At 32.7% G+C, this 19311-nt stretch overlaps 1 protein-coding gene across 9 annotated transcripts in view; it reads right to left on the bottom strand.

The window, feature by feature from the left end:
* LOC144957648 (protein unc-79 homolog) overlaps window positions 1-19311 on the bottom strand; it is a 112676-nt gene that overhangs the window by 91210 nt on the left and 2155 nt on the right. For all 9 annotated transcript variants that reach the window (XM_078889028.1, XM_078888999.1, XM_078889004.1 and 6 more), the window contains exons 3-18: window positions 18285-18405; window positions 14794-14954; window positions 13954-14124; window positions 12249-12335; window positions 11779-11834; window positions 11504-11633; window positions 10024-10088; window positions 9656-9814; window positions 8969-9183; window positions 8434-8617; window positions 3942-4008; window positions 3688-3725; window positions 2921-3024; window positions 2580-2667; window positions 2039-2127; window positions 1619-1742 (exon numbers count right to left, since the gene is read on the bottom strand). In XM_078889028.1, coding sequence (XP_078745154.1) covers window positions 1619-1742; window positions 2039-2127; window positions 2580-2667; window positions 2921-3024; window positions 3688-3725; window positions 3942-4008; window positions 8434-8617; window positions 8969-9183; window positions 9656-9814; window positions 10024-10088; window positions 11504-11633; window positions 11779-11834; window positions 12249-12335; window positions 13954-14124; window positions 14794-14954; window positions 18285-18405 — 1859 coding nt within the window. The remainder of the gene's footprint in view (window positions 1-1618; window positions 1743-2038; window positions 2128-2579; window positions 2668-2920; window positions 3025-3687; window positions 3726-3941; window positions 4009-8433; window positions 8618-8968; window positions 9184-9655; window positions 9815-10023; window positions 10089-11503; window positions 11634-11778; window positions 11835-12248; window positions 12336-13953; window positions 14125-14793; window positions 14955-18284; window positions 18406-19311) is intronic.

Genomic DNA, 19311 nt, shown 5'->3' with positions numbered 1-19311 from the left:
CTGTCTCCCTCTTCTTTTCTTCCCAGCAACTTTACCCGTAAGTACAATCTTTTCAATACTGTTTTTTCTGTAAATATGTCCGAGAAATTTTAACTGTCTTTTTCTGATGGTGTTTACCAAAGTTGGTCATACTCCAATTTCTTTTAATACCTCCTCGTTTTTTATTTTATCTTTCCATGAGATTCTAAGAATGCGTCTATAAAACCAAATTTCGGCTGCAGTTATTCTACGTTCACATTCTTTGTTAATCTTCCAACATTCCCTGTCATAAAGAAGCACAGACCAAACGTATGATTTCATTACCCGGAGTTTTGTTGCCATCTGAATGTTGTGGTTGTTCATGGTTTGCTTTAATTGATTATATGTGTTCTTTGCTAAAGCAATTCTTCTTTTAATTTCATGGGTGGATCTACCATCAGATGTAATAATGTATCCCAAATATGTAAAGCTTTCAACTCTCCTGATCTCTTCGTTTTGATAGGATAATTTGCAGGGTGGTTTAACATGATTTCTGCTCAAAACCATAAATTCTGTTTTTTTCACATTGAAATGCAAAAAGATGTGTATATATGTTTTATTGATTACATAAAGGCCTTTGACCGTGTAAAACATGAAAGAGTTATTGACATTCTGCAGAAGTTGGATATAGATGGCAAAGACATTCGAATCGTTAGCAATATTTACAGGGAGCAAAAAGCGGCTGCTCGAATTGATAGTGAGGTCAGCGAGTACACACACATACAGCGAGGTGTGAGGCAAGGATGTGTCCTATCTCCCGACCTTTTTAACATCTACAGCGAGTTCATTCTATGTAAAATACAACTGAAGGCAGGAGTGAATATAGGGGGACATATCATCAACAATCTAAGATATGCGGATGACACTGCTCTAATCACAGAATCAGAAAAAGAGTTACAACTACTCGATAATATGCCAAACATAGCGAAGACATGGGGTTAGAACTCAATTACATTCATACACACACACAAACACACACACTCACAAACACATACATTCATACCCACATAATACATACATACATACATTCATACATACAGACACAACAGAACAGAACAGGACAGACAGACAGACATACATATATATATAAATACATACATACATACATACATACATACATACATACATACATACATACATACATACATACATACATACATACATACATACATATACATACGTAGGTGCACAAGTAAATGGCAGTTTAAGATAAACAAGAGATAATTACATCAAATGAGTTATTCACAAAAGGTATATATCAAAAAGAAAGATTATGAGACATTACTTAAATATGACAAAGCTATCAGATATTCAAGGTGTAAAAGGATCAAGTAGGGAATTCAGGTAGAAGGGCCAAACTTGGAGAAGGCTTTATTCCCGTAGGAATTAATTTTGTACCAGAAACAGCTAGGTTACAAATAGGATACAAGTTGCACAAAAGGAACTAATTTCAAGGGGAAGACTTCAGCATAAAGAACAAGGTAGTTATGAATTCTGGTTGAAGATATAATTAGGTTTGGGAATAGATAAGTGAGGTGTTATAGAGAATTTGTCTCTATATTCAGGTTAAATCTAAAAATCAAACGAGGCATGTTTATACCTGAAGCCATTGTAGAGCCTGTTCTATAACCGAAGCACTACTGTCGTTAAAACGATCACTGGCAAAGTTGTACATCTTGTGAAGGGTGAAAGGTAGAGGACACATATCAATATCGAAGGCTTTACTGAAATAAAATTAAAAGAATATAAATAAATTCAAATTACAAATCCCACAGCTTATAATTTCAAAATTATCTAAAACGCTACCACTTAGTTACACCTGGAATTTTATACAAAGAAGAAATAATGAGCATTCCAGGAGACAAAATGATGCCTTAAATTGAAGATCACAAACATACTCACCACTATAGTGACAATTTAAAGGAAGTCTGCTCACCACATGCTATAATTCTTTAATGTTTATGACAAAATTACTAATCATTCGTGATCTAAATGACATGTTATAGTTACAGCTATCTACCTTAGTAAAACCTTAAGCTCATGAAGTTCATCCTCTGGTACTTCTGTCCTAATGGCTTCCAACCAATACGGCATCACATAGTCCCAAATCTGAGAGAAAATGGCATGTGATAAACAATTACATATTGAGGATGGAGAGAAAAAAATTGGGTATATAACTTTTTTTTAAAAACGAAATGAGCTTTAAACAAATGACATGTATGCTTTTGTTTTAATAGCTATTGTTCTTAATTCTTACTCATGCTCACTACTTGCGCTCAAAGTAGAAATGATCTAATTTATGTATCAACTCAAAACTGTTGGATTGGTGAACTTATGTCAAGAAATAGAAACACTCACCAGTTCACCTTTTACTTCAAAATATCAGGACCGGGCGTGAAAATTACAAATAATTGATATCAGATGGCTGTTCAATTAAAATCACGTTGACTGTGATTTGAAAAAGAGAATATCCAAAGAATAATTTTACAACACCCCTGACATGATATGGAATCTAGAGCAATGATTAAAACACACACACACACACAGGGGAAAATCTTTACCTCAAAAGTAATGACATCATAGGGGACGAGACAGAAAAAACAATTCAGACCTTCCTTGATCTGTGTGGTGCGAGTGCACAGGGTGTCCCTGGAAAAAGAAAGAAAAAATAAAACAAATAAAGCAAATGTTATAATCAGGGTATCGATATAATATTGCTTGGAGGCAAGATATTCTCAAAAGTCAATGGCTCTGTGTAAACTTTTCATTCTTTAAAAATGAAGAAATACTTACTTTAATAAATTTATTTTTATTACTTAAGTTTCTACCATTCCGGTAATAAAACTGGGGAAAGTAGTGGTAGGGGGACTAATAAAAGTATCTATTTATCAAAAGCTCATACCAAAATCCTCCGACTCTGGAATATTCGACTGGGTGGGGTAACAAGCAAGAGACAATGACCTCAAAGTGAGTCTTCATCACCTCTTGCAGCCAGTTGTAAATATACTGTAAATAGGAAAACAAAATTGAGGAATAAATTAATGAAAGTGTTGAAAAATTCCTTAATTCTTCCACAATCAAGAGAAACTCAAAAATATTAATTATTTTCGAAACTTGCCACATTGAATGATCACACCCATAATTCGGCACAATGTAAAAATATAAATGTATGTCTAACAAGAATATCACATCTGTGATGTATATATATGATCTTCCTCATTCATAATTCATCGATTATTTACTATGACATAAAGGTTAAATGAAAGTTGACAATTCAAATTCAATTGATATCAAGCAAGATGTATCGGAGCCTTCAAATATGAAAAAGTGATCATAAAAATCTTGACATATTAAATATCAAGTAGATCTATCTTATATTTAAAATTGAAGTCAAATTAAAACTGTATGCAATAAATAATCATGAGGTAATGGAGCTAAAGTTTATCCAGGTCTCTATAATGAGTAACAATTGCTTGTTAACCTCTGGAGAGGATGCTTGTACTTTCTGTCAGCTCTATACAATCACTGCCAGATAAACAAACGATCCGTAAACAAAATATTTATCCGTTTTCAGAATAAGTGAGTAAAAAGGTTACCATTTGAGATATCGGGACCCCTGTTTAAAAGAGAGGGTTTTTTAAAAATTGATAACTTCATTTGAAACATTACCTCAGGTTTGAGCCTTTCAAGTGCATTGCCAATATTATCTGAAAACAAAATTTCAATCATATCAAGATATCATCAATAAGCATGTAAAGCTTTACAAACATGGACTGAATGAAGAGCATTGGGAATATGAACAGTAAAACCATATTATATGAACTTAACTGAAAACATGGCTATAAAGTATTAAAATGAACAAATGTTTACATAGTTATCTGCTCAACTAAACATTCCATATCTAGATTTCAAAATACACATACCATCTGGGAGATAAGCTGTAGCATCAAACCATTGGAACAGCATGCCAAGCAGACGACCCAGCACTTCCTGTTACAAAGGAATACATTAAAAAATTAGAATAATGTGAAAGCGATGATAACATATACATTGAAAATCCCTTCCATAGTAAACAGAAAAGTAAAAAATAAACATATGTCCATTTCAAATTTATAGCCTTTATACCAGGATATCAATTTTCCCTCTTATTCTCTATCATTTTTGGAATAAGATTTATGCCGCCTATGACATTCAAAATCATGCTATTAAATTATATAGGCTAAGACAACATGGACCATTTCAAACAAAGAGCAGAAGTTGATCGAGCAATCTATCCTTGTGTCTAGTCTAAGACCACCTGATAGTCCCATCCAGACACAGTGACCGCAAAAGGGAATACATAGAAAGATTTATCAAATACATATTAATAATGCATTATGTATATTACAGGAATAGACAAAAAACTCCCACCAGTCAAAACCCTTCCTTTAAGCTTAAGACTCCAGGCCGAATTTAAGTAAAATAAAATGGTCCATTCCAAGGAACAATAAAACAAGGTATAGAACCAATCCCCAATGAAAAAAACAGTATTCCCCAGCAATGTAGTATACAAACTAAACGTTTCCCATCACTGTATTTACATTCTGTATTTCACGTAAACATTTTTCATATTTTAATTTAAAAGAAACATTTAATTTTTTTTTAACTGAAGTGAAAGGGATGTTGCATTGGGCCATAGTGCTTTGATGCAATGCTATCTAAGAAATTACTTTTCAGTTGTAAAATAATTTTTTGCTTGTGCTTTTATCACATCCATTAGTGAAACACAAACTGCTTTGTTTACCAATTTTAGAATTTGAAATATAAGTCATACTTTCTCCAAAGAAATGGTAAGCTCCGCATTCCTTTACTTTTCTTCTTCGTTTTTCGATTTTGAATAATTTTTAAACGGCTGATGAAAAAAAAACAAAAAAACATTCCCTTATACAGGGTGTGAGAGAGAGATAAGAGAGAGAGAGAGAGAGAGAGAGAGAGAGAGAGAGAGAGAGAGAGAGAGAGAGAGAGAGAGAGAGAAAGAGAGAGAAAGAGGGGGGGGGGCAAACATTGTATTAGGAGGTTCAATATATTTTGCTTTTTCCAGATATTTCCAAATTTACACACGACATCCCACCAAATTTCATATTGATAACAATGTCATGCAATTGAGATCATTGTTGCCTTATGACAGCTCTCTACTTCAAAACATCTTTGAATAATCAATGACACTGTAAGACATCAGCAAAAATGAATGCAAATGATATGTCTGATCGAATAAAGCAAAGAGTGGTGATTGATGGATAGTCTTAAACGATTGTATGCAGCTTACAGCAATGTTACAGTTCATCCCAAGAATGTAAGAAGGTGGGTCAAACGTTTCAAAGACCAAAATATAGCGACCTTTTCTCTAAGTGATCGTGTCTGTAGTGGGAGACAGAAATCAGCAACATGAGTATAAAAGTAATGATGATGAATTGGTCAAAGAAAAATAGGCTTAACAGCGAGAAATTTCACAAACAGTTCGTATTTCCGTTGGCAGTGTAAATCACATCTATTATTTTAAAGAAATAGGGTTGGAGATCAACACTGTTCCGTACAGCCAGATTAAATTTTTATCATGAAGCACAGAATTACTGGAGAATCTAAAAGTTATAGACTATTTTTCACAGTTTGATATACAAATAACTTCCAAACCATCTTTTTATTTCAGGCTAATTCTACCATCCCCTTGACTCAAATTAATACGAAGATAATCTGCTAGATTGTAATACTCTGTCCTTCATGACTTTGATTTTCATTGCGAGAAGAATTTGTTCTACGCAATTCTTGCATCCACAGCAAAAATTGATGACATAATTTTTAATCTCTCTTGATACAATCACATCACATCATTTTTGGAGAAATGAAGGCTATTACGAACAGGCACTCATCTATTTTGACAACTTGAATCTTGGTAATGATAAGTTATTTCATGAAGCTTTTGCTAATTCCTGACAGATGGTCATGTGACATTGTCCTTTTCCAGCAGCCAATAAGGAGGAACATAGGAATGGACAGATTTGTTGAGCTTTTGCATGGAGAGAGCGAAATTTGTTGGAGGTGGGATCGCATTGCTATTAAGAGAATGGGTGGAGGTGAAGAGAAAGGGACTAGCCAGGAACAACAAGGCAACCCCAAACGTGGCATGAATCATATCTTATGAGTGAACATTTAATTTTGATTAAAAAATATATCTTTTTAAATTTCGAACGTTGTTCTCAGAGTAGGCAAGTTATATTAAATCTGTTTTAAAAAGTGGGTATTTAGTTATACATATTAAAGAATTTTGTTTCCCTGAAATGACAGACATTTTGGTTACTGCACATTAAGGTGGCAGCAACTGGCAATCATCACACCGCTGTATCTCAATGTTAATAAACTCACATATCTTGCAAGTGAAATGAACCAACAACATCAGTCATACAGAATACTTTACACGAGACTCTTTCACACCTTTGTTCCTCGCAAATGTTAAACCAATTGCACTTTAATACTCAATTGCACAAGATAAGAGCACTCCAGAAATTATAGAATGACATTTATAACTACAGTACTACATATGAATGATTGGCCAAGGTGTGATGGTGCATTTGTGTGTGAGAGGAGGGGGAAGAGAAAGTTTGGTTCCCATCTCTCAGAATTTTTTATTAACCACGAGTCAACTAAAAACATAATCAGGGAATATTATTCAGGAATCAAAGGGCAAACTTCCATTTCTCCAGCTACTTAATTTTTTCGGAGACTCTTCCCACCTCTATCCCACCTCCCCCCTTCTCCCCATCCATTTCCCCTCTGATGTCTTTACCTGACATTATAAGTCAATTATGTTGTCACCTAAGAGTTGGGCTATAAAGTGGTGACCTTTGTATTTGAATAGTCTCCAATCTGTAATATTTTAACACTTTAAAGCTAATTAATGTCCTTAAGGTTTTAAAAACAACTGGCACAATCAATACTCTTTGTAAAACCGTTGTGTTTGGGGTTTTTTGGTCTAAGTGTGAATCGAGTGCACAAATAAAAGTCATATCACCTAAAAATTAATTAACCTGACAATATAAGGAACTTACTAGCTGAAAACATTTGACGTCTCACAGTCAAGGTGCTTAACATAAAGAGGAGGCAATGCAAACACTCTGCAGGATTTCTAGTACTACATATTCAAGGCAGCATGCATCACTGGAAAAATGAACTACAAAATCATAAACCATAAAAACAAATGCCATTCCATCAACTACAGTATTTCTAAGCCATAATAGTCCCCATTAAATTTTTTAAAAACAAAACACTTTTTTGTCCATGCTAAAGGTCATTGATAACAAACTAAATAGATTGAGTGATAGCGTATATATGCAAACTGTAGAAAAACTTAAATTTGATTTACGATTTGACTAATACCAAGAGGTAAAGTTTATGAGCTATAGTACGGTATGTTTTTTGTATACAATTAAAACCTGATAAATGGATACAATATTCTTTCACTGATTACAATTTTCGTGCTAGGTCAATTTCTCACTTTTGGAGGATGGGCCATACAACAACTATTTCTCTTACTTTAATTGATTAAACTGAACTATTAGAAGTAAAAGACCATATAAAATAACTATAGCTTTTTTTGGGTTTTTTTGAACTAGCCAAGTTAAAAACCTTTTATATCTTTATATAATTTAAATGCTTGCAAAATCAAATGGAATTCAATACCCATCATAACACAAAATTAAAAATAACAATAATAAATGCAAGAGCATATGACCAAAATATACTTAAGCTACAATGACATCTCAATCTACAGCTTCTTTTCCTACATACATATAATAAACATTGTTAAAATGAAGAACTGAAGACCGAATAAAAGGATGAAGTTGTTTGCTATTTCCTTCAAATTGTATATTTTTCCCTATCGCTAATAATGCATATCATATACATTGCATATGAACTAAAATGAGACTCTACTGTTGTATGCAATGGTCACACTAATGTATTAACTAAACCAAAATTTAAAAAAATAAAATAAATAAATAAAATAAACGATTGTAAACTTAGTGTTGTTTAAGTAAACTGAACACAAATGTTAAGTGGGTCCTATTAATATGCCCAAATACAAAAGGTTAATCACAGTTTGTCCACACAAAAAAACAACAACAAAAAACTCCTTGTGCGTTTTTTTTCTAGTTTGTACCTTAAAATTGCTTATAAGTTTTTCAAATTATAGTTCTAAGAAAAATTTACGCACTGAATTACACTTATATTGACACTTTAAAAAATAGGGGATTCATTGTAAGGATTAAGCGAAATTTCATGCACAGACAACAAATATGCAATAATTAATGCTGCTACACAAAATCTCTAACCTACACATCGTGATATAAATAACCCATGACAAAATCTAATCATTTATCTTACAATAGGTATATCGTCTGTGGGTTTACACAGTTCCACCAGTAGCCAAATGCCATATCTGCTCAGTAGTTTTCTCTCTCCAGCATCTTCCATTATAAAACCTTCTTCATCTTCAGCATTCCTTCGGAGGTCTTCTCCCATTTCCACCATCCGTTTGGTGCCTATTGGCTGAGCCTCTTTTAGGAGACTAAAGGAAAACAAGGAGTTAAAGACTTATTACAAACTATAACAATCCTTCATAGTTCATGTACTGAAATAAAAATAAGATAAATCAACCCTTTTTAATAATCAAACACTTTTGTGCAATACTCATGTATTATCCATCAATTAGATAACACAATAAAAGAAGATCAAAATCTTTTAATGAAAAGAAAATGGGTGGGAAAGTAATTGATACTTTGAAAGAAACATATAACATTAATGATAGGTGGTAGAAACTTAAATAAATATACTTTAAGGAATGATCATGAAACATTTAGAGGAATAATCATGAAACATCAAGATAAATCAAAACTAATTCGCATTAGCTCTTCTCTACCTCACAATGGCATCCATTAAATATCTTTGTACTTCTGGCATACAACTCCAAATATCAAAGATACTGGAATGGTAGATGTGGTAAGGTGAGCCACTATTGCCATGACGGCGATCATGACACGTACTACAGTATCTGATAGGTCTGTTTCCATTGAAGCTAGCACACTCAAAAGTAAAGCAGGTGCAGACGGCAATGTTTTGTGAGGACTTGCAATTCTGAAACGATTCAATATAATGCTATAAACATCTCTACATCACCTAACATCACTTTTTTTGTTTGTTTTCTTTTTGAGTTACCATATTTGGAAAATGAACTATATCTAATTCTTGGTCACAACTACATAGCATAACACTTTCTTGCAGACTATTTCAACTTGGTGAGGTAAGGCGCTCTTTGATTGTAATTTATTTTATGTAATTGACTATCATCTACCCTAAAAAGACTTGCCACAATCAAAGAACAAGAAATCAATGTTTTTGGAAAAAAAAATCCTAATTTTATGAAACTCTGTTTGGTCCATTTCTTGCAAATATAACATTTTCAACAATTTTTCTCTATGGAGAAAAAAAAAATATGGCTGATTTCTGCTTCAAAAAAATCTGTATATCACCTGATTAAAGTGGCAGGTTTGCTTAAGCACCAAAAAAAGTTGAGATATATATCATCTTTTTAAAACATAAATCACACCTTGTTCTCACAGACAGATGATACATGTGACATGGGAAGTACGAGTTCCACCATGACTGCCCCTTGCTCTTTCTTCAAGGACTCAATGCAATCACTACAGACATAAAGTGGTGGGGGAATATCTCCCGAGTGAACAGCTAAGGCAGGATTGATGCACATCTAAAAGGATGAGAAGACAGAAAAGGCAACACATAATTAAACCATGGGGAGAAAGTAATCAAAATTATTCTTGAATTCATGTGAACTACGACAACAATTGAGCTTTTGCACAGAAAAATGCAAAGATGTGAATCTCGTCAATTAAATAATCAAAATCAAGAGAGAAAGAAAATGGTGAACATGGTCATATTAAGTAACATAAATATCACCTTCACTGCACTGCAGTTTCCTTCATTGATACAACCTTTGTGTTGACAAAGAATCGGAGGCCAGGCTGTTATGGATATAAAATATAGAAAAATAACATTATTATAAACATTTAAATAATTCTGATAAGTGCAAGATAAATGTGAAATATAAAAAAGTTTCAAGTAAATTATTTATCAAATAAACAAACTTATCCATAAAGGAATTGGGTTTACAAAAAAAGTGAACTTATGAATTAGTGAGTTTTCGTATTGTACAGTGATCACTGCCTAATAAGCCATCTTGTCATGGTCTACTTGGTGAAAATAATACATGATTTTCATGTAATAGAATTTTAAAAATTAAAAACCTAATAGCCCACTTTTTCACTGATTACATAAGAAAATAACATAATTAAATTCAAAGTTTGGTTCTTATATGCACGCTTCAGTTTTTGCATTAAAATCGCATTCCTTGCAATTGAAATAAAAATTCATGCAAACTTTCACACGTTTGTCCAATTTGGCAAAAATGTCTTGCATCTGTCAGACAGATTAAAAGGTTGATTTTAAGGACAGGTAATCTGTCCAACTCTATAACAAGGTTTTGACAAAGTTATCTGGACGCTGTTTTTAAATATATTAGACCTCTTCTACTTAATTCTTAAGATGAAAAGGGTTAACATGAAACACAGACATTATGTACTTAAGACAACTAGGCTTGAACTTGTTAAAAACAAGGTGAGAGAAAGTGAAAATACAAATCTAGTAAATTATGAGACTGCTTGCTCGTACATGAAATACTCATTGGCATCAACAAGAATTGCAGAGTATTGTAAGAGAAATATCAAAATAAGATATTTGATAAAATAAAATGAACCACTTATGTCAATTTATCTTTAAAAAAAATTTAAAAAAAGAATGATAAAAACCATAAAGGAACACATCTAATTACACTCACACAGTATAGACATAATTTCTTATATATATATATATATATATATATGTATAAGCATTGAGTAAAGGGAAATGTGTGTTTACTTTCTTAATACCACAATCATTATCAAGATGAAAGCTTTTACCTTTAAACTCAACTCCTAGATGCAGCAAAAAATCAAAGAAGGCATGATTTCAGAAAATTTCAATTGGTTGCAAGGAAAAGCAAAACTGAATCGTTCATATTCTAACATTTTCAAATATAAACAAATTATCTTAACAATTATACAGGTAATCACGGCCTTAGGAGGGAAATTACACTTTTTTACGGTGCGGCTAAATCAAGAAGGAATTTTTCCAATGCTTCTGCCGGACAAAGGAAATCATTTCTTCATATATATATATATATATATATATATATATATATATATATATATATATATATATATATATATATATATATATATTTAATTTTAATATTCAAATTTTAAAAAACTTAATTGTATCTAAGGATACTTCCATATCATAGCTGAGAGAACAAACATAAAGATATAGAACATCATCTTACCACAATATTTGTAGTGGATGCCTCTTCTATCACTTAGAGCAGGGTTAAGCTGGGGCCAGTAGTAGAACAGTAAATGAGCCGCTGGAGATTTGGCTGATGGTGGACCATAGGCAATTATGCTAAGAATATCCTACATGGAAACAGGATAAATTACATCAAAAAGTAAACACATTCTCGAACACTTCACCAACAAAGTAAAAAATTGGGCTTTAATCGATAGCAATAAGAAGTTATTAAAAATCTGAATATTAAAAAATAATACTAGTATTATCTACCTTGATAACGTTTCTCTTTAAAGCCATCAGCGTCTCCAGAATCTGAGAATGAAATGCTGTATGAAAAAGAATAAAAATGAAAGAATCTTGAAATGGGTAAATAGAAATGTTATACATGAAATAACTTCTTTTTAATATTAAATGTTGAATCCTGATAACAAATCAAAACACTTTATATGATTGCAATCAATTTATACAAATGGGTTGAGATGCCTGAGGAATTCAGATACTATTTTTCTAATTCCATTTAATAAGATTATTAATTCCCACTTAGTTAACTTGAAAATCGTGTGATTTCTGATGACATAAGTTTCATGAATTACCCATATTCCTCCACTGAATGTCTTGGGCAACTGCATAATTTTTCTTTTAAAGAATTACATTAATGTTTTGTAATAAGTAAATGAAATGTGATCATAGTGACAAAAACAAACAAACAAAAATAAAAGAAAAAAAGAATTAAAACAAACCTCCATTCTCTGTATGCTGAAAAACCATGGTAATTATTGCAGCAGATGACTCACTCGCATAAGTTGGTTCATCACCTCCTTCCGCACCTAGATTAGGGGGAAAATGGATAAGTGGTAGTGACATATTTATAGAGATAGACCTTGCATGAAAACAAATATAAAATTTGCATTATTCATCAGTAAAAGTCTGAATTTAAAGAAATAAAAATATATTAATCAGCAAATTTCACAATTACGAGCCATTTGTAAAGAAAAATAACAGCTCTAAAATGCTTATTTATAATTAATGTAGTATAGATCAGTTTAAAATACAAATCCATTCAGTTAAATAAGATAAGCATTTTCTAACCCCCTCCAAAATTGTAGCTGAAAAAATGCTAAATATCTGAGAGAGAAAACGGAATTGTGCCAAACTGATGTCCAAAGAAATTATATTATATATTATATACTATATATTATGATATGCTTTTGTCAACAATAAAATATCTATAATAATAATAATAATAATAATAATAATAATAATAATAATAATAATAATAATAATAGATCTTTATTGTCCATAAATATGGCAATTTGTCATTTAGTTACACTTGTTATAACGTTAAACGATAACTGTAACATTGAACAGATATTTCACTCCTACTCTCTCTCTCTCTCTCTCTCTCTCTCTCTCTCTCTCTCTCTTTCTCTCTCTCTATCTCTCTCTCTCTCTCTCTCTCTCTCTCTCTCTCCTCTCTCTCTCTCTCTCTCTCTCTCTCTCTCTCTTCCTCTCTTTCTTTCACACGTGTGATATACACAACATAAACATATTCATTTCATTTTCAATTTGTTACGATTGTGGCAATTCGACACCAAAAATTATCATCATTATCAATTGGTCAGTTAATCTTACATTAAATAAATTAATCAGTTAATCAGTCAACGAATCAATCCTTGGTTTTTCTGTACCATATGAAATATTCAAAATTTTTATTGCTGATGGAACGAACGTTGATTTATACTTGTTAGTTCTACATTTAATCTGACAAAACCTTCTCCCAGATGGTAAAAGACTAAATTCATGGTATAAAATATGTTTTTTATTGTTGGTAATTGAGAATGCTTTCCTTTCTATTGCTTTTCCATGAATTCTTTCTACTCCATCAAGAGGATGGTTTATTATTTTTGATGCCTCTTTGATAGATTTTGAAATTTTTGATTTATCTTTAAGTCGGCATCCTCCAAACCATATGGTGCAGCCAAACGCAATTACACTTTTAATCAATGAGTCATAAACTCTTAACATAGTTTTCTTCCTTACTTGAAATGTTTCCTTAGGATGTATAATCTTTGGGCAACTTTCTTAGATATTATATTAATATGTTGAGAGAAATTGAGGGAACCATCAATGGTTATTCCTAAATATTTAAAATAGTCAACTATCTCAACATCATCTTTACCGATCGCCACACACTTTAAGTCGTTTTTATTTTTTACACCAAACACCTGTTCTTTCGTTTTTTCAACATTGAATTCAAGCTGATTTTGTTTACACCAATCGGTGAATATATTTATTTGTTTGAAATCATTCTTTTTGGTAACTTTATCTTTTATAAACAGTATTGTAACAAATTGCTGGCCTTCTTAAATGAGATGTCCAAACCATATTATACAATTTCTTTTAAAAAGTTGGTTACATCCATTCAAATTTAAACGAAACTCTTACTCAGTGTCATTGGCAGAATACTGGTACACAACAAATCAATTGTGTCCTTGTGAAGAGAAGGTGGAAAAATCGCTAAAGTTGAAGCAACTGTGTATGGCAGAGTTTCAAGCTGACTATGTTCAAGGAAAGGAACAAGCCATCCCAATACATTAAGGACAGATTCTCCTAAAGCTGGAATTGAAGAGAGGAACAAAAGTAGCAATGGATATATTTCATAATCTTTTCATTTGAATTTACAGCGATGGTCAAATACCAGAATAAATACATAAATTTGTATTCGAAAAATTAATAAGATAAAAAGAGGCTGACCTGCATCCATCAACACTTTAAGAGTCTGATGCTCAAGACACATTACCAACTGGACAGTGAGTACAAAAAGCGACTTGTTAAAGAAAACAAAAAAGATTTTTATGTCATCCATAAACCATTGACATTTTCATCAAATTGAATGAGAATTTCAAAAATCTAATTATTTTAAGAGTGCTTGAAATCATTCAATATCAAAACAGTTCAACTGTATTTTTAAAACAAAGAGGAAAAACATTATTACTAGAAAATCTTTGGAGACAATAAGCACCATGTGATTTATTCTATTATCCTAAGAAACATCTTAAATTTGCTCATAGAACCATTTTTATTTTAACCAAATTGTCATTGTTTTTAGCAGTAACAGGGATAAAGTATGACATTTTTAATTATTTTATTTAATTATCCTCCAATTCATCTTTTATTTGAAAGAAGTAAAAATAAAAGTGGATAATTCCATACCTTGACAAATATTTGGGAATGGAAAGGTTTGGATTACAGAGAAGTGACAACTGTAAAATGATTTATTCTTACCTAACTGTCCCATTTGAATAACAGGGACAATATCAATAATATTGAGGACAGCCTGATATAGTCCAGAATAGTTAAGATTTGGGAAAATGGACAGGCGCACACTGTCCCGTTCACGAATTCCATAGTTTTCCAAAGGAATGTTTGGCACATCTTTCAGCACACTGCGGATTAAAATCACATTTTTATTCAAGACCTAGAATAATATCATGTTGAACAATTTATAAAATATAATATTGTTAAAACTACAATAGGAGTCTGGGACCCAGCCATAAGAGGGACGATATACTCCCAAATAAGAGAAAAAAAAAGTTTTGTGACTATTATCAAGTATTGTTTAAATTGAATCATAGGAAAAAAATTGCAAAACAAAAGTCAAATTTGGTTTCAATGGATTAAAGGGTCAATTTTATGGCAAAAGTTGCAAGGTTTTCAATATATTTTTCGTACACGTTTCTGGAAAACGCGGGGGTCCCGATAGCTCAGTTGGTAGAGCACTCGCTTCACACCCACAGGGACCAAGATCAATCCCGGGTGCAGTCGAGATTTTCTGACCCCCCTGTTCACCCAGCAGTTAATGGTAGCTGTTAGATATGGCAGAAAGTACTTTGCGATAGACTAGCGTCCTATCCAAAGGATAGTAAGCAATTGCTATTGTCCGTTTCACGCTATAGAAACCGGGATAATCTCTGGCTCCATGGGCCCAATGGCTCTGAAGGATTTTTTTTTTTTCTGGAAAACTGTGTTGGAGATATCTATCAAGCAAATTAAGCACCATAATTAAATATGAATAAACAATTGTGTTCTCTTTATATAAGAATACAAAGGTATTTTTCAATTTATAATATTTTTATCAAAGAAATTTTGATTTTAAACATGGACATGGCCTAAGGATGCATATTTTGTGAAAAGATCCTTTTAACAAAATAAAAATACATTGTTTTGAATCTTGTATTTATGAGATCAAAAAAGGCCCAAAGATTTAAACAAGTACCATAAGAAATTTAGAAGCAATTAGGTACCTTTATTTTTCAAAATGGGAAAATCTAACGGTTACTGATATGGTATGTAAAGGAAATTGTCATTGAAAAAATAAACAATTCTTGTGAAAAGGTTACTAAATATGAATAGATACAGATCAGGCAATTTATATACCGAATGTTTTTTGGATTTTTAAAAACTGATAATATAACTAATTTTACACACCTGAAGTCCCCTTAAAACAGGAATAATCCAAGTGTCTCCATCAAGATTCAAACCAAATATTTTCAAACCAAAACCTCACTCTATAGACTTCTACGAGTTTATTTAAATTCTGTATCAAAACTTCAAGGACAATTAGAAGCCTTCAGTCACAAAGCATTCCCGGATTTTTATTGAGCATGAGATGTAATGTAAATGATAGGAGATTGTCTTGAATAAAGGCACTTTATAATTTATAATTTATCTTGGTCACATAGACTGGTGAGAATTAGCACCAGGCCATGGGTGATGACAGTGCTAGTAAATAATGGATAGTTAACAAGCGTCGAGAGCAGAATTAAATGAAAATGTTGTTCCATACATCCTACTTGGGGAATAAACGTAAAGTATTATCAACCACAGTGAGAACTACAGTGGAACCTCCCGATAATGACATGCCACAGGACCGAGTTTTTATGTCGTTATCAGGAGTTGTCGTTATTTAGAGGTTTCCAAGATGGCGGACAAAGTGGGCGTGGTAAGGCCCGCAGGACCAGTTTTAATTAACATTGACAAAACAAACAAAACATTGTAGTGTATTCCTCTTAAAGGGTTCTTGTGCGTGTGTCTGGATGAGACTTTTAGGTGATCTGAACCACAGACTACTAGGTCCTGTATTACCTATGATCTGAACTGAGTACACTGATAGTCTGCTCATAGAATCTACACCTGTTCCCTATTTAAACCATTCCCCTTTGTCTTACTTTTTCTTATGTCATTTCAATTGTAAATCTAGAATGTTTTTTACTCTCCAATTTTCTTCCTTTTTACTGGCGCTGATATGACATAGATGTGTCACAAGCGCTGTAAAACCCTTTAAACAAACAAAAACAGGTAATTCGGACGCTGTGAGTTAGATAAAATTCCTCATCCTCTTCCTCCTCCTCTTCCCACAAAAACACGACGACGACTACGACTACGACTACTACTACTACTACTACTATCACCACATAATATCACATTTTCCAAGATTTTGTGTTTACTTGCTTACACTTACATTTATACCTTGGTTTTTATTAATGCATATCAGCCAAGATTCGTCAAAAAAAAGCTGCGTTCTCATTGGTTTCAAAAGTTGCGTTCTCATTGGTTCAAGCAAGTTTTATAAACTTTGAGTACTCATACTCAGTATTTTTAGTATCAGATATCTACGAAAACTGCCGAAAATCGCCAAAATGATGTCGTTATTCGGAGGTTTTATCAAAAGTGCGTTGTTATTTGGAGGTTTTTTTTACTGATCTTAAATAGAAAAAAAATCGGGACCACTGGTCAATGTCATTATCAGGAGGTTGTCGCTATTCTGAGGTGTCATAATCAGGAGGTTCCACTGTATAAAGCTTTGGAAATGAACTTTATAAAGGTGCATATAAAGAAAAGAGGGAAGCAAGTGTTTGACTCCCTTGAACCCAGATACATAAATCCCTTTTATTATTTTTCTCAGACTCCCAAACCGCTGGGCATTTAGCGATCATAACTGTAGATCAAACTTTAAAATAAAACATATTCATAGTTTCCCCTTAATCACATTAATAGGACACACTGAAAAGTCTTGAAGGCGCTCTTATATTTTTAAAACTATACACAAAATTGACAATGGTATCAAAACAAAGCTTTGTTTATGTCCTTTCCATTCATCATTTCAGATTTCAGCAGTCACCATTGCCATCCACACAGAGCCACAAAAGCACACCAGTTCAAACAGGGAATTCACGTAGCAAACTTCAACAGCATCATGTCATCTCCGCCTGTACAATTGAAACTGTAAGGGGGGATGTTCTATTTCCTCTTTCAATATGATCTTGCATCTGTGTAAGCATTCTCAGTATTCAATGGGCACATGCCTTTCTGTAAACCAGGATCTCTTGAACAATATTATCCAACTCTTCCCTATGAAAATCCAACACTTAATCCACCTTTGAACTGTTTGAATGCCATCACACAAGTCACCATAAACAAGTTTCAGCTGTTCATGAATGTTTTCGAGTGCTTTCTTCGGGTGTTTTCTTACTCTGCAGTAAGAAAATCAATTACAGCCCAGTTTTATGCACAATTCCTTTCAATTGATATTTTCGACCAACATGTTGGAATAAGGGTTTTCAAATAAGATAATTAAAAAATCAGAAATAGCAGCAAAATAAAATTTGGTGACGTAATGGAAGAATATATTGCGCACATAGTGATCTAGATTGTACTACAATTGGAAATATCCAACAGAAATCAAGACTTTTCAGTCAATCTTAGTAGATACTCACCTTAATAGGGTTTGTGAAAAATATTTCAAGGTGTTTGCAATATCCACTCCAGTCGGCAAAGGGGCAACATTATTGCCAATTTTGTATTGATAATCCTTTAAATTATGAATCTTGGATTCAACTGAAAAAGAGAAAAACAGAAAAATCAATATCTGTCTCCAATCGTATGGAATTCTTTACCATCAAAAACCTAACAATGTGAAAGTCTGCCAGTCTTCAAATGTTGTCTAAAAAACAATCTTTTTCATTCTGCTTATCGTGATTCAATGTGAAATTTGAACAAGATATCTGCATGACTGTTGTGGTGATTTTGTAGTCAAATGAATGAAAAAACGTGTGATACCAAAAAGCTATTATAAAGCACCTCTGAGCACTATTTGCTGATGTCGGCGCAACATCAAATAATAATTATAATAATAATATCAAGAAGACATATGCTCTACTCTGTTATATGAAAACACAGCAGTCTTTTGTTCCTTCTTTAAGTGCATCTAGATATTGTCAGTGTTACAGTTGAATGACTTAAAATAGTCTGGCTAAGAAGTTCAAATAAATCTGCTCTTCTCCATCTCATCAAGTTATTGAGCTTTCACGAACTGAAAACAACAAAGACAACCAACCAGTCCCACGGCCTAGGCTTGACCAGTATAAGGCTTGATAGATACTTTTCAATTTTTATTAGCTACCATCATTTGTTTCATTAAGAAGTGAGGTCACCAAAAGGTTAAGTTATTGCACCAGGTTTGGACATAAATATTAACTCCCAATTTGCTCACTTTGGATAACATGGGTGATTCATGTTAACATCAGACGTTTGCATGTTGGATTACCTATAATATTCCTTCATGGAATACCCTAGGCAACAGTATCTAATGATGTCATGTGGAATTTTTCTTACTAATTACAACCATCAACAACAAAAAGCTACAGTAAGTTTAAGCTGCAGATTTTAGTTCTCTACATTATCTTATGCAGTTGCTAAGAGGATTAAGAAGTAGTCCCTCAGAGCCATTAGGCTCATAGAGTT

This window comes from Berghia stephanieae, chromosome 1 (assembly GCF_034508935.2).
Source record: "Berghia stephanieae isolate SIO BIC M18660-M18661 chromosome 1, UCSD_Bste_1.3, whole genome shotgun sequence".
Classification (NCBI taxonomy): Eukaryota; Metazoa; Mollusca; class Gastropoda; order Nudibranchia; family Aeolidiidae; genus Berghia; species Berghia stephanieae.
Note: the sequence above shows the minus strand (reverse complement) of the source record. Positions and strands in the feature narration are given on the sequence as shown.